Genomic DNA, 16,002 nt, shown 5'->3' on the forward strand with positions numbered 1-16,002 from the left:
TGTGACAAGTGTCCTTCTATCCTTGACATCTAGATTGATCAATATGAGGCATAGACCGTGTCATCCTCTAATCAATCTAAATCTTGAATCCCAAGTAGACTCACTCAATCAAATGAGCTCAACATCTCATATTGACTCATTTGGGCATGACCATGCATTTAGTGGTCTCACTCTATCAAGAATAATGATGTTACTCCCATCATATAGGAGGGATAGATCCCATCTACATCACTCACATCCCTCCGCATAATTTGTTACATACCCAGTAATCATCTTTATAGTTCACCCAGTTACGGGTGACGTTTGACGAAACCAAAGTATGTAACTCCTTATGTAGGGAACCACGGTGACTTCAGGTCCAAGAACTAATAGTTATACTAATAGCACATGAGAAAGTATATGACACTCATATAACGATCCATGATACTTTCTCATAGCGGGTCATTCAATATACATTCTCCAATGCATACCCATATGTCAACTTGATATCTCAATATCCATGACTTGTGAGATCAAGTCATCGAGTTGACCTACATGCTAGTCTCGTCGCATTAACATTGTTCTTGAATGCTAATACTCGACTAGGAATGATTAAGAGTAGTGTTCCCTATATCATCTCACTATCGATTCAACTAACCGATTGATATAGGTAAGAATCTTCTACTCAAGGACGCTATTATACTTAATTATTTGGCACCAATACAAGTAAGCATAATAACCATAAACAAATGTCTTTATATATATATAAGAAATATGATACAATGAGTTCATACAATAATCATCAAATGATTGACTTTAGGGCTCTAACTAACACCTTCCGCTCTGGTTTTTCGTCTCTCGGAAACGTCGCGCGCCTCCTTCTCGTCCGCCACGTACTCTTCCGCAACACCTCGTCCCTCAGACGCACCGAGCTCGTCGGCTCTCTCCCGTGTCGTCCTTCTTGCTAGCTGTGTCTTTTGCTCGACTTCCTGTACTCCTAAACTCCTGCACACTTAGACACAAGGTTAAACACAACCGGACCTAACCTAACTTGTTTGATCACATCAAAACAACCTTGGGGTACCAACACATTTTCTTTACTGTGACACAACCGTCAATTAATGGAGAGAGAATACTATCTTAGCGATAGTATAAAAAGAATTTGTATCTACGGACCAACGTACGCATAGACACTTCCTCTACTATTATTGTTCATCTTCCTCCCCTGTCGAAAACTAATTTGGGTGTTGAAATGATAGTATCAGGGCACCCTTGACTTTTCTTCTAACACTCCTTCTTCCTTTGTCTCTATTCCCAGTTTGGTGAGGTTTCCTGACCTTCAATCGTTCATATTACTCAACGACTAATCAAGTCCACATCGAAGACAGCTCACCAGCGACTCATACGTTGACGATCTTACACGATCAATGTTAATTTAAAAGATGGAATACATACATAATGTTTTTTCATGACTAAATGATTTTGGTGAATAAAGTGAGAGAATAACACAGACCAAGAAAGTTAATTGTAATAAATTAGTGGGATAGATCTATCAAATAATTGGCCAATGTGAGACAACTAAGTTGGCCATCAATTAAGTCTGTAGGACAACTGAACTAAGCAAAATCGCCATCAAGTAGGACTGTAGGACAACCGAACTAAGCAGATCTAATAAATCAAACAAGTTGGTTGAGCGAATTTAATATATAGGCCGAACAATTTGAGTGAGTTTGGCAGGCCAAACGGTCTTAGCGAGCTATGAGATCTATGATTTGGCCTTAACTTGTTGAAAACTCAAGTTTGAACCCATAAATATTTCCCCCTATCTCAATCTACACATGGGATTTGACCTTAATTTTAATGCATGCATGCAGTACTGAGTCTTATTCTGATGTTAAACCCTTAGTTATAATAGTCATTCATAATTTACTTCTTTGTTGACTTAAAGATAAATTGACAAAAACATTAAAGATCTTTTACCATATGAACCCAGCCACAAACTGATCCATAAAAGCTTGATGCCAAAGTCTCGTCAAATCTCACTTATTTTATCGACGTCTGATCATTGCTATGGGATTCCAATATAGCTACAGGGAAATGCCAGTTCCAAGTCCTACCAAAACTTTGTTCCTCTCATAGGATTTTTTTTTTTTTTTTTTTTTTTAAATTAGTTCTTATCATTGGTCGACATAAATGAATTTAGGCCTTACAATTTTGCAAATGAACGAGTTGAGTTAGGTTTCATAAATTCACCAATGAGGGCACCCCTAATATAATTATTTAGTGGTCGACTATAAACTAATCTCATAATTTACTTTCCTTAATATAATCTGAAGATAAACTGTGAAAATAAGGAAATAGTCACATTCAAAGCTACCTAAACGGTAGCCTGAGCCCAATCGAGTTTTGAAAAGGACAAACTCCAAATTTACCATGAGAAAGATAAAAGCACGCAGAAGTAGCCTAGGATAATGACGTTGACATCAACTTCGACGCTTATAGCTCATAACTCGAGTAAATCACTCGGATTAACTCTACTCTTTTAATAATTTCCACTATGTCACATAAATATAGCATCAAAATTATACAAACTTATTATTCTCTCCATATTATAAATCATATATCTTTATTTATTATTTTTTTATTTAATATTTCAATATATTTATAATCTTTAATTTAATATATAATTTTTAATTAATAAATTAATTAACTTATAATTTTTAATTTAATCAAATTTATAATTTTTATTTAATATTTAATTAATTTATCAATTTTAATTTAATTATACTCATTTGTTTAAGTTTTTAAACTTATAGAATATATTTATTTTTAAAAGAAAAAAGTATCATTTTAATTATTACTAATCATTCATAAATAAAATATTATAATTAAACACTTCAAAAATAATTTATTTTTTTAATTATTTTAAAATTTTAAATCTATAATATTATTTTATTATTAATTATAGGCTCAATCTCCAAGAAAATATAATAGGTGATTTTTCAAATATGCTTTTAAATTATAAACCCTAAATCACACCTTCACAATCATTCAAGCTTTTCTATTCAGTTTTTTTCTTTTTTTACAAACCTTTTAAAAATCTTGGATTGGAGATGACTGTAATTAAATTAAAATTAATTATAGTCATTCAAAGAATAGTGTATGTAACCCACAATCCTCATGATGGATATAATTAATCTGTATTTACAAATATACTTATTTTTTTAAAAAAAAAATAAGTTTAATTTATTGAATAATTCTTTTATTGTTTGTTTACATTTTCCAATTCCCTCCTGTAGATGTGCATTAAATTTCCAACTGCCCCTTCTACCTCCCCTCCCGAATGCAACTTCTATATAAACCATCCATGGCCGCTCTTCTCTCCACCACACTTCCTCTTTAACATCCGCTCCCTCGGTTATTTCTGCAGGCATGGCGCGCTCTACATCTTGTGTCGCAGCAGCTGCTCTGCTTCTGCTGGTGGCCCTGGCGGCGGTGCCGCGGAGGGAGGCGGCGCTGACGTGTGGTAATGTCGTGATGTTCCTGTCGTCGTGCATCCCGTACGCACGGGGCACGACGGCGGAGCCGTCGGAGGCGTGCTGTAGCGGGGTTCGGGGGCTGAACGAGGCCGCAAAGACGACGCCGGACCGGCAGACGGCCTGCAACTGCATCAAGTCGACCATCTTCTCTCTGCCCGGCATCAAGCCCGCCGTCGTCAGCGGCGTCCCCAGCAAGTGCGGCGTCAGCGTCCCGTACCCCATCTCCACCTCAATCGACTGCTCCAAGTCTGTCTCTAGCCTCACTCACTCACTCACTCTCTAACTCGTCGAATTTAATTCTATCGATCTAAAAGATTATATGGATTTTTTTTTGGTTGATTTGATTTGCAGGGTGGAGTAATTAAGATAGAATACGTGGATTAGAATAAAAAAGGGTGGAGACGCGAGGCGAAATGCTCAGCAGTAGTCCTACTTATTACCTTTACTTTGTGTCTTAATCGAACTGCTTGTGTACGTCTAACGTACGGTACGCATGGTATTGTACATGCATACTGTATGGTAAGCGTGTATTGTAATATCGTATGGAATAAATAATACAATGTTTAAACTGGTATTCCTCGGGGATCGTCTTCCCTTCTCAGGTCATATTTACTAATTAATTTTGATGAAGCATCAAATAAATTAAATTATGTTAATAATTTTTTTTAATCACGTCAAAAATAATTCTAAGATTTATTTTTAATTTACACGAATATATCAATAAGTATATATAATTCAAGATTTAACTACGATATATTATTAGAAAAAAATTTATTAATCAATCAGAGATTTATAAGAGTTCGAGACTCAACTGAGACATATTATTGAAAATGATCATTAATTAATTAAAAATTAAAAATTCTCTTTTCTCCCACATCTTAGAATTGGCAACACTGTGAGTAAAGAAATTTCTATAAATACCATGAGCTTATGATGTATAAAAGCATACTTTTCTTGCTTTTTGGCTAAGATTTATTGGTGTAAGGAGCACCAGACAATCGAACCTGTACTTTGATAATGATAAAGAGATTCAAAATTAAGCTATCTTATGATCTAACAAGTGTAACTAAGTATGCAGGAAAGTGCTAAGTGATCTTAGGTAAAGGAAAGTCCTAGTTAAGGTTAGGCAAGTGGAAAGTCTTGGCTGCGGTTAGGCAACGAAGTCCTGGTCCGAAGGATTGAGCAAAGTCTTGGCGAGTCGAGGATGTTGTGTTGGATCGTAGAGTTTCGCTAGAGGGGGGAGGGGGTGAGGGTGAATAGTGATTTAAAAGTTTCGAAAGAGTACGCAACGGAAAAAGAATAAATGACACAAGACAAAGGGCACCAAGATTTTTACTTGGTTCAGAGCATTTAACGACTCCTACTCCAAGGCACGCACACAAGGGTGCTTTCGATGGGCAATCACTATCAATTCGTAAATGATTACAAAGATGAAGTACAATTAGAAAAAAGTAAAGTCTACCAACGAAAAGAAAGCACAGAACTTTGAAGCTTTCGTTCGTCGGAGTGACAGAGCGTAGTTGAAGTGTGAGCAGCAAACAAGAGCACCGATTGATCTGTTCGAGTTGTGTTTTGAAGCTGCACCTCGAGGCTCCTTTTATAGCCTCTGCAAGACTGATCCAGATCCTCGAAGCTTGGGATCTGTGTTGACCTGAAGCGGATTGGTCGACCGATCCCCGGATCGGTCGACCGATAAGATGACTTCCACCTCATCTGATCCGTTGTCTCCGCTTCGATCTGGTCAACTTCTATTACCGGTTCGGTCGACCGATCAGCCGCTCTGACCCAGTCCACTTGGCCTGATCCAGTCGAGACTCATCCTTGGTTCGGTCGACCGATCCAATGGTCGAACCCGGTCCATCCGATGGAGCTCTGATCTGCTGTTGTTTGGAGGTTCGGTTGGCCGATCCAGACGTTTGGTCGACCGATCTGTTGGAGTGTATACTGAAAGCCTAAGCTTTGTAAACATTCATTATGAATAAAGAATCACATTTGGTCAAATTATCTACATTTGTTTGTAGTTGTTCATATAATTTATATTGTAGATAACATAGTATGTGGTGTCACATGCAGAAGATGATGTTATCAGTACCTTATAAATTATAAACAGTAGCTCACGACTAAAATGGAAAGGAACAAACCATTAGAAGGTCGTAGTGTAATTAGGTATTAGTTTATCTTGATTATATAATTACACTAGTACACTCAGAGTATATTGAGTAGGACCATTAGAGGTCGTTTCTTTTATACTGACTTTATAAAGGAACAAATACCTCAGTTATTATGGAAGTGTGTGCTCTTAATCCTAATATAATAACAAGCACATATGTTTGATATTTATTTCTTTAATTTATCAATGGGTGAGATTTAGTTCGATGAATCAATAAACCCGATAAGTTGGGAAATGGTATCACTTATAGTGTGTGTTGTTGATTATAGAAGGAAACTGTGTCCTAGAGATACTAGGTTGATAATGTCCTCAAGAGGAGCTCATAAAGATTATCATGTTAAACCTGCAGTGGACTTAGTCCGACATGATAATAAGGTTGAGTGGTACTACTTTGACTTAGATATTAATTAAATGAGTTGTCAAGAACTCACTTAATTAGTGGGCATTCTTAAACACGGAGACTAACACACTCATAATAAGAAGGAGCCCAAAATGTAATTTGGGATTGGTGCGGTAGTTCAATGATAGTTCTCTAGTGGAATGAATTATCATTGATAAAATTAAGTTGTGTGTTAAGGGCGAACACGGATGCTTAATTTTATCGAGACCAAACCAATTCCTCCTCTCGTCCCTATCGTAGCCTCTTATTTAGAGTTCTATACCCACCTATACCCACCTTCTATACCCACTCATGGGGCCAAGGGGGCCGAAAGCTAGCTTGGGAACCAAGCTAGGGCCGGCCCTAGCTTGAACCCAAGCTGGGTGTGGCCAAATTAAATTAAAAAGGAATTTTAATTTTAATTTTTATTATGTGGAAGAAATAATTTATTAAAGAGAATTTAAATTAAAATATCTCTCTTATAAAAGATCTACAAAAGATTAAAGAAAGAGATTAGATCTCTTTCCTTATTTGTAAATTGGTGAGATATTTTATTTTCTCTTTAAAATTATCCACATGTTGATGAAATTAAAATTATAGAAATTTCATTTTATCAACCATGAAGAGATTTTTAAAGAGAAATTTTATTTTTTAAAATTTCCGAAAATAAATTAGGAAGTTTTAATTTGTTGATTGAAACTCTCCTAATTTGCTCTTTTGATGTGGCCGCCATCACAAGGTTGATTGGGAAATTTTATTTTATTTTCTCAATTAATTCATGTCAAGGAAAATTAAGGAAATTTTATTGTAATTAAATTTCTAATTGCTTAGGCCAAGGAATATAAAAGAAGGGTAGGTGCCTTCATGAGACACAACCTCTATTATTTTCTCTCCCTCTTTTCCTTGGTGTTGTGGCCGGCCATCATCTCTTCTCTTCTTCCTCTTTGTGGTGGCCGAAACTCTCTATTGCTTGGAGCTCTTGTGGAGGCCGGATACTACTTGGAGAAGAAGAAGAAGAAGGAGAGGAAGCTTGCATCTCTTAGAGCTTGGTTGGTGTTTTTCTTCTTCCTTGGTGAAGCTTTCTTGTTTTGGCCGAACCTAGCTAGGAGGAGAAGAAGGTGCTTGGTGGTTTCTCATCTCGGAAGATCGTTGCCCACACAACGTCCGAGGTTAGAAGAGGAATACGGTAGAAGATCAAGAGGTTTTTCTACAAGGTATAACTAGTAATTTTTCTTTCCGCATCATGCTAGTTATTTATGGAAATAATACCAAATACAAGAGGCTTACGTTCTAGAATTTCGAATATGTTTTTCGATGTTGTGTTCTTTTGTTTTTTCTTTTCCTTGTGATTTGATTGTTCTCTTTGGTTAACCTAAAGTTATTTTAGGAAATTAAATATTAGCTTTCTATAAAAGGTTTTGTCTAGTCGGTGGTGGTTGCTCCCATATCCAAGAAGGCCATGTGCCTCGCCACGTCAGTACTGGGAACCAATTATGGAAATTAATATTTAATGGAATTAATAACTTAAGGAGACTTGGGTCGAACGTGTTAAGTTCCGCAGGAGATCCAAGTCAAAACCTAAAAGAACAAATAGATTAAGTTTTGGATCAAACGTGTTAAGTTCCGCAGGCGATCCAAAATTTAATTTAAAAGAACACATGGTAGCTAGGAAAAGGTTCAGACCTTTGTACAAAATTTTTGTACAGTGGAACCTATAGGTTTTCCGAGTAGCAACCAACACGATCCCGGTCAGTTCTAACCCTGCACAAAAATGTTAGTCTCCTGCAAACCAGAGTTAGAACAGAATTAAATAGAATATTAATTAGATTCCGTCTCACCGAGACCGGAATCTAGTCAAGACCTCGACTTAGAGTTCCGAAATTGTTATAAGTCGGATCAGCGCCTAAGTTCCCTTCCCGAGAACGCGTTCACGCAGTCACGCCCCTCCAGTGACTTACCTCCACTTACCTGCTAGACGTCCGGTCGGCCCTTCGACCCGTTTGGACTTCGTGTCAAACGTTCGGTCAGCCCGTCGACCCGTTTGGACTTCGTGTCAGCTATTCGATCGGGTCGTCGACCTAACTGGGCTTCGTGCCAGACATCAGGTCAGCCCGTCGACCTGTCTGGACTTCTCCTGCACACTCGGTTAGAGTGTTAGATAACCATGAAACTAACTTAACCTATTTTGTCATTCATCAAAACTTGAGTTAGACCGTTAGTGCTAACCACACCAACAATCTCCCCCTTTTTGATGCAATGACAACCTGGTTAAGTTAGTGATAGATATGCAAGTAAAAAAACAAGCATAAGGTACTTAACCTTAAGGTTATTAAGTTAGCTTTTAGGTTTTGTTGTATTTGTTTGTTTAACTAACTTAACCATCTAACTCTCCCCATTTGGCATTCATCAAAAAAATAACATAGAATGGCAAGGTAACTTTAAAAATATGCAAGGTAAAAGAGATGTAATTCATATTAGCTTGGGGGAGTATAACATAGAAAATGATTTAACTTTCAAAACTAAATAAGATTTTATTTTTCAAGACTCAGTTTATAAATTCCAACTTTCAAAAACCAACTTTTGAGACTAAGTAAAATCTGTTTTTAAATCTAAGTTTGTAACCTCCAATTTTCAAAAGCCAATTTTTATAATTTTCAAGCCAAAAAAAATCTAGGTTACAACATTGAATGAGTAGACTCATTTTTCAAAGTCAACTTTTCAGATCAAAATTTAGAAAGTCTGAATACCAAAACTAAGTAAAAGAAATATGATTTTCAAAATTAAGTTTAAGAAGTTAAAAGTTCGAAAATAAAAGTAATTTTCAAATCTAAATTTAAAATAGTCCAATTAAGGAAATCTAACTTTCAAAATCAATTTCCAAATCAAGTTTGAGTTTGTAAAAACTTAACTAAGTAAAATGTAAAATTTGATTTTGTAACATTTTAGATAAATTTTCAAAAGTATGTTTTGAAATCCAAATATGATTTTCAAAAATTGAAAAATCCAATTTTAAAAAACAACTTTTTAACACTAAGTTTGGAAGGTTTAAATCAGAAACCAAGTTTATTATTTTCAAAGTTGAAAAAAAAGTTTAAAATTTATTGGTAAAGTTAATTTTCAAAAAATGATTTTACCTTTCAAAACTAATTTTGAAAATTTCAAATAATTTTTTTAAAATACTTAGTTTTGACTTGATTTAAAAAGAGGTATTTTGTAAGAAATAATTTAAAATAAGTATAAAAATCGCTATCCTCCCCCTGAACCTGACATTACAACATCTGTTTGACCAGTTAGCTACTCACTACTATTTATAGGACAACAAATTTCACTTGATTAGTCAAATTAAGTCTAAGCATCAGGTAGTATTTGACTAAACTGAATGACTTAACTTGATTAATATCTGTTTGGTATTTAACGCCTAGACTTGTATTAATGCACTGACATAAACATCTTAAGTCCAAACAATCTGCCTATGTATCTCACCCCTTTCTATGTTTGTCAATCATAAACAAGGGAATCCTAGGGTGTTGGTAAGATACTCAAGTACTAGCCCTAGGGGAACATGATTTCTAAGGAATTATTCTAGTTTAAGGCTAAAATTGTTTTGAAATTTTGAAAACATAAAAGCATTTTACCTTAGAATTTGAAAATACCTATTTTTGAAAATAATTTTAAAATTCCTAATCTATTAGGCACATCCCTAATTTTCTAGGTAGGTTGCTAAATTCACTTTCAGGGAGGGGTTTAGTAAATATGTCATCTAAATTAGACTTTGATTTAATGTATTTGAGTTCAATGTCTCCTTTAGTGACATGATCCCTGATAAAGTGATACCTAATTTCAATGTGTTTGGTTCTGGAATGATGCACTGGATTTTTTGTTAAATTAAACTAATATTGTCAATTAATACTTTTACATTTGTAAGGTTTAAGTTAAAACCTTTTAAAGTGTGCATCATCCATAATAGTTGTGCAACGCATTCTCCTATGACTATATATTCTGACTCAGTTGTAGATAGAGCAACACAATGTTGCTTTCTACTGAACCAGCTCACAAGTGATGGACCTAGTAGTTGACAACCACCACTTGTGCTTTTGCGGTCTAATTTGCATCCAGCATAATCTGAGTCAGAATACCCTATTAATTTAAAATTATTAGTTCTAGGATACCAGATACCTATATTTGTTGTTCCTTTAAGGTATCTAAAGATTCTTTTGACTTGAGTCGAATGAGATTCTTTAGCACAGGTCTGGTATCTAGCACACATACTAACTGCAAATAAAATATCGGGTCGACTTGCAGTTAAGTACAGTAGGCTACCTATGACACTCCTATAGTATTTTAAATCAATTGGTTTTCCATTGACGTCGTCATCTAGGATTGTGTTTACTGTCATAGACGTTTTTATTTCTTTAGTATTTTCCATTTCAAAATTTTTAAGTAATTATTTAGTGTATTTTTGTTGATAAATATAATTACCTTTATTTGTTTGTTTGATTTATAATCCTAAAAAGTAAGCTAATTTGCCTACTAGACTCATTTCAAATTCTTGTTCCATTAAGTTTATGAATTCTTCTAAAAATTCTGAATTAGTTGAGCCAAAAATTATATCATCTACATAAATTTGAGCTATAAATATGTCCTCTTTTATTAATTTAACGAATAGGGTCGGGTCAATTTGACCCTGGTTAAACCCTTTGGATATAAGGTAAGAGATTAACCTTTCATACCATGCCCTAGGTGTTTGTTTAAGTCCATATAAAGCTTTCTTTAATTTAAATACATAGTCAGGATATTCTAGACTTTCAAACCCAGGTGGTTGTCCTACATAGACTTCTTCTTTTATTAGTTCATTTAGAAATGCTGACTTGACGTCCATTTGATATAATCTAAACCCTTTATGGGCTGCATAGCTGAGTAACATTCTAATGGGCTCTAGTCTAGCTACTGGGCATAAGTTTCATCATAGTCAAGTCCTTCAACTTAACTAAAGCCCTTAGCGACTAGCCTAGCCATATTTCTAGTGATTTCTCCAGTTTCACTTAGTTTATTTCTAAAAACTCATTTCGTTTCTATTACTTTTTTATTTTTGGGTGGTGGTACTAAGTCCCAAACTTCATTTCGCTCAAATTGAGCTAGTTCTTCCTGCATAGTTATGACCCAGTCTGGATCAAGTAAGAATTCAACTATGGTTTTAGGTTCAATTTTTGAAATTAAAGAAATTTGACTTATGTTTCTAAAGGATGACCTAATCTGAACCCTTAGGTCTGGATCACCAATTATCTGGTCAATTGGATGATTTGGGTTGACTCTTCTTGTTCTAAGAGGTTGACTTTCTTGAATTCTTTCTTCATCTTCATGATTTAAGTCTTGAATGGTTTCTTCTTGATTACTATTGCTTTGAATGAACTCAATTGGCTGAAGTTGGGTTTGATCTGAATTTGGTTTGGATTCCTCAAATTTTACATTGGTAGTTTTTTTAATTATTAAGGTAACCTTATTGTATATTCTGTATCCTCTACTATTGAGTGAATATCCCACAAAAATATCATTTTCTACTTTAGAAATAATTTTCCTAAATGTTCCCTAGTGTTCAAGATGAAGGCTTGATACCCAAATACTTTAAAATACTTTATATTGGGTTGTTTATTATGATAGACTTCGAAAAAGGTTTTATTATGTATTTTATTTAGGGTTGTTCTATTTTGCACGTAGCAGGCTGTACTCACAGCTTCTACCCAAAAATACTTAGGAAGATTATATTCATTTAACACAGTTCTAGAAGCTTCAAGTAATGTTCTATTTATTTGTTCTACAATCCCATTTTGTTGAGGAGTTTTAGGGCACGAAAATTCATGATGATAGTCATTTTCAAGACAAAATTTATTAAAGTTATAATTTTTAAATTCTTCCCCATTATCACTTCTAATTCTTTTAATTTTAAGATTTTTTTTATTTTCAACTTGTTTACAAAAGTTTGTAAAGATTTCAAATGTTTCATCCTTATTTTTTAAAAATTTTACCCAAGTGACCCTAGAGTAGTCATCTATTATTACTAGACAATATAAACTACCATTTATCGATTTGACCCCATGGGAGTCAAACAGGTCTAGATGTAAAAGTTCTAGTATTGAATTAGTTTGAGATTGATTAATTGGTTTGTTTGCCTTGTTGACAAGCATTACATATGGTTGAGTCTAAGTTGGGTAATTTTGGTAAGCTTCTAACTAATCCATTTAATTTACTTATGTTTCTGAATTTCGTGTGTGACATTCTTCTATGCTATAACCACGTTTCTTCTTTTTGTGTTAAGTAACACTTAATTGAAAAAGTGGTTAAGTTAATTGTATAGATGTTGTCTTTTCTAAACCCTTTTAGACTTATTTTAGGGTTATCTAGGTGCTTGATTAGACATTCTGAAGATAAGAACATAACTTTATACCTAGTATCACACAATTGACTGATACTTAGGAGATTATACTTGAAAATTTCAACTAGTAAGACATTTGTGATAATGAAGTCAGATTTTAGCTCAATGTTACCTATACCAATTATGTCACGCCCCGGAGGAGTCGCTGTCCGAAGAAATTTCGGCAACATCTCCCTTATACGGCGGACAATCTGAAACTTTCTACATCACCATATACCTCAGCCACATGTGGCTGGAATAATAAAAATAATAAACAAATAATAACACAGACATCCACGCAGTTTATATCAATTTCAGCCTTTGGTTGACACAACCACGCAGTTTAATAGTAAACAAACTGAACAGTGATAAGCAGACTCAAAACCAACCCTACTCCACTACACTCATAAAACTCAAATCCGACGATAAAATCAACTCACCTCTTCTGTCATCTAGGCAGGCATGTAGTAAAACAAGTCTGAATGAAAATCATCGACAGTGTAATATCCATAACACAAAAACCATAATCCAACTGCATCAAACAGAACTAGTCTGATAAAGAAAACCAAAAGATAAACCACACATTCTCACGGTCTGTAGGGGACTAGCGACTGGAACTCCTCCGGACAGCATCAACCTGAAAATAGCAACGGAGGAGGGTGTGAGTCCAACACTCAGCGGGTAACAACTGATATACATAGTAAGGATATAATAACTAGCACTAATCATGCGTACAGTCTCTTGACATAATAAGGGTAAATGCAAACTGAAATGAACAGGAGAATAGCTGTACTAACCAGGACCTGGTATAAGGATAAACAGTCCGAGAGGTATAGAAATCCTGTATGCATGTCAAGCATGGGCATCCAACCAATATGCAGCAAATAAATGCAGCAAACACAATCACAAGAAATAAATGCATCAATGCGTATGATGCTAATCGTATAAAGTTCCTTCGCATAAAGATCTATACTGTGTAGGATGATGCATCTTATACCCTTAGTTCATGAGCAAATTTCACTACACGATGAGTGACCAATTTAAGGAACTGCGACGGATGATATACCATTACCCAGAAATCAAAAATGGGGGCGCAAGCATCCTCAATAGATAATAGAGATCTAATCTGCGGGTAGGCTAATCTGCACTCCAAAACAAGCTGAAGCAACAAATTCATCATAAACAAGTGCCAATATATGAAACCGGCGATGTGCTCGACAATAATGGAGCAATCTATCACACAGCATGCAATCATGCGAATGGTGCATGACACTAAGCATGGTAATATACTGAACCAATCTATATACATATATGATGTGCACCATAGTCAATAAATCATATCAAGGGTACACAGATCAGATAAGGTATCACACCTAGGTTCTGAACATGGTGAAGCATGGTTACATCACTACCCCTATAAGCATGTATAATCGGGTAAGTAATAACATGAGATGCAAAACAAGCAATCAACCAAGTATGTAACAGGTATCGGGTAGTGACTAACCGAAGCAAATAAGAAACATAATTATTGTTATTTGTTAAATTCACTACTATCATATCAAAGACATAAAGTCAAAAGTACCCGCCTCCAATAGGAAAGGTCAAACCGGTCCAAATCCGACGTCGAGATACTCGTCTCGTGTCAAAGTCCTGTGTCAATCACGTAATTTTATTTAGCTAATTACATATATAGCAAATAGCTAAATAAGATTCCCAACCCTATTTAGGGTAACCCCTAATCGAAGTACGATCACTAACTAACCAATTACACAGATTCCAACCTTTAAAGAAATCTGTTACACATCCATATTAACCCAACATCTAGATTAAACTAACCTTAACAGCTTCCTCCTTTAAACCCTCAGCTGAACCAAGATCAGCCGCAGCAGATTGAAATCCCTAATCTGCCATATAAACCAAATCCACACAATTATCAATTCCTCCACAACAGAATCTGAGAACAGAATCACAACCTACCTCCAATCCCGATCAATGAGAGGAAGAAGAATTCGATATCTGAAAACTGGCATTGTGGCGCTGCCCAAAGCCAGGACCCGTGTGTTCTTGCCGATGAACAGAGAGATAGATTGGTGCTAGGCTCGCGGCATCTTCGGCCTGGAGGGTCGGAGGAAAAATCGACGATGCTAGGCTCGCGACATCTTCGGCCTGGAGGAATCGGTGCCGGAGAGAAGAAGAGGAAGAGGGGTGCGGCGTCGAGCGGCGTCGGCTGTAGAAATCAGCCCAGGGTTCACTGTGGTGGCTCTTCTGCCATCTAGGCAGGCATGTAGTAAAACAAGTATGAATGAAAATCATCGACAGTGTAATATCCATAACACAAAAACCATAATCCAAGTGCATCAAACAGAACTAGTCTGATAAAGAAAACCAAAAGATAAACCACACGTTCTCGCGGTCTGTAGGGGACTAGCGACGGGAACTCCTCCGGACAGCATCAACCTGAAAATAGCAACGGAGGAGGGTGTGAGTCCAACACTCAGCGGGTAACAACTGATATACATAGAAAGGACATAACAACTAGCACTAATCATGCGTACAGTCTCCTGACATAATAAGGGTAAATGCAAACTGAAATGAACAGGAGAATAGCTGTACTAACCAGGACCTGGTATAAGGATAAACAGTCTGAAAGGTATAGAAATCCTGTATGCATGTCAAGCATGGGCATCCAACTAATATGCAGCAAATAAATACAGCAAACACAATCGCAAGAAATAAATGCATCAATGCGTATGATGCCAATGCAGTCATGGTCACCCCTGACGCCAGTCAACCATCTCACACACAATGGTGGGACCGAGTGGTGGTAGCGATAACCGCAGACTCGCATCACTACTCCCATGAGTGACCGAGTGGACGGATGTCCGAGTACACACATACTCCTACCCCAAATCATAAATGGGGAGCTTAATGCTCTCATCTCCTTGACACAGTCGGAGGGATCTCTAGAGTGTATACTAAAAGCCTAAGCTTGTAAACATTTATTTTGAATAAAGAATCACATTCGTCAAATGTCTACATTTATTTGTAGTTGTTCAATTAATTTATATTAGATAACATAATGTGGTGTCACATACGTAAGATGATGTTATCGACTTTATAAATTATAAACAGAGTCACCACCAAAATAAAGGAACAAACCATTGAAGGTCAGAGTGTAATTAGGAATTAGTTTATCTTAACTATATAATTACACTAGTACACTTAGAGTGTATTGAGTAGGACCATTAGAGGTAATTTTTTTTTACAGAGTTTAGAAGGGAACAAAGATAACAGTTATTATGGAAGGGTGTGCCTTAATCCTAATATAATAACAAGCACATATATTTGATATTTATTTCTTTAATTTATCAATGGGTGAGATTTAGTTCGATAAATCAATAAGCCCGATAAGTTGGAAAATGATATCACTTATAGTGTTGTTGATTATAGAAGGAAGCGTGTCCTAGTGATCTAGGTTGATAATGTCCCCAAGAAGAGCTCATAAGGATTGTCATGTTAAACCCGG

General features: G+C 35.8%; 1 protein-coding gene and 1 long non-coding RNA gene across 2 annotated transcripts; one reads left to right on the top strand and one right to left on the bottom strand.

The window, feature by feature from the left end:
• Positions 1-3,359: 3,359 nt before the first annotated feature.
• Positions 3,360-3,904, top strand: LOC121989917 (non-specific lipid-transfer protein 1-like). The gene is made up of 2 exons (XM_042544217.1): positions 3,360-3,764; positions 3,870-3,904. The coding sequence occupies exons 1-2, from the start codon at positions 3,412-3,414 to the stop codon at positions 3,877-3,879; spliced, it is 363 nt and encodes a 120-aa protein (XP_042400151.1). The 5' UTR covers positions 3,360-3,411; the 3' UTR covers positions 3,880-3,904.
• A 10,181-nt stretch (positions 3,905-14,085) lies between these two features.
• Positions 14,086-14,933, bottom strand: LOC121991877. The gene is made up of 3 exons (XR_006114760.1): positions 14,454-14,933; positions 14,313-14,380; positions 14,086-14,126 (listed from the first exon to the last, which is right to left on the bottom strand). It is a non-coding gene; the product is annotated as an uncharacterized LOC121991877 (long non-coding RNA).
• Positions 14,934-16,002: the final 1,069 nt, after the last annotated feature.

This window comes from Zingiber officinale, chromosome 6B, assembly GCF_018446385.1.
Source record: "Zingiber officinale cultivar Zhangliang chromosome 6B, Zo_v1.1, whole genome shotgun sequence".
Taxonomy (NCBI): Eukaryota; Viridiplantae; Streptophyta; class Magnoliopsida; order Zingiberales; family Zingiberaceae; genus Zingiber; species Zingiber officinale.

What these genes read in the sequence shown, in the direction of transcription:
- LOC121989917 (XM_042544217.1), top strand. Translation starts at nt 3,412, where the DNA reads ATGGCGCGCTCTACATCTTGTGTCGCAGCAGCTGCTCTGCTTCTGCTG.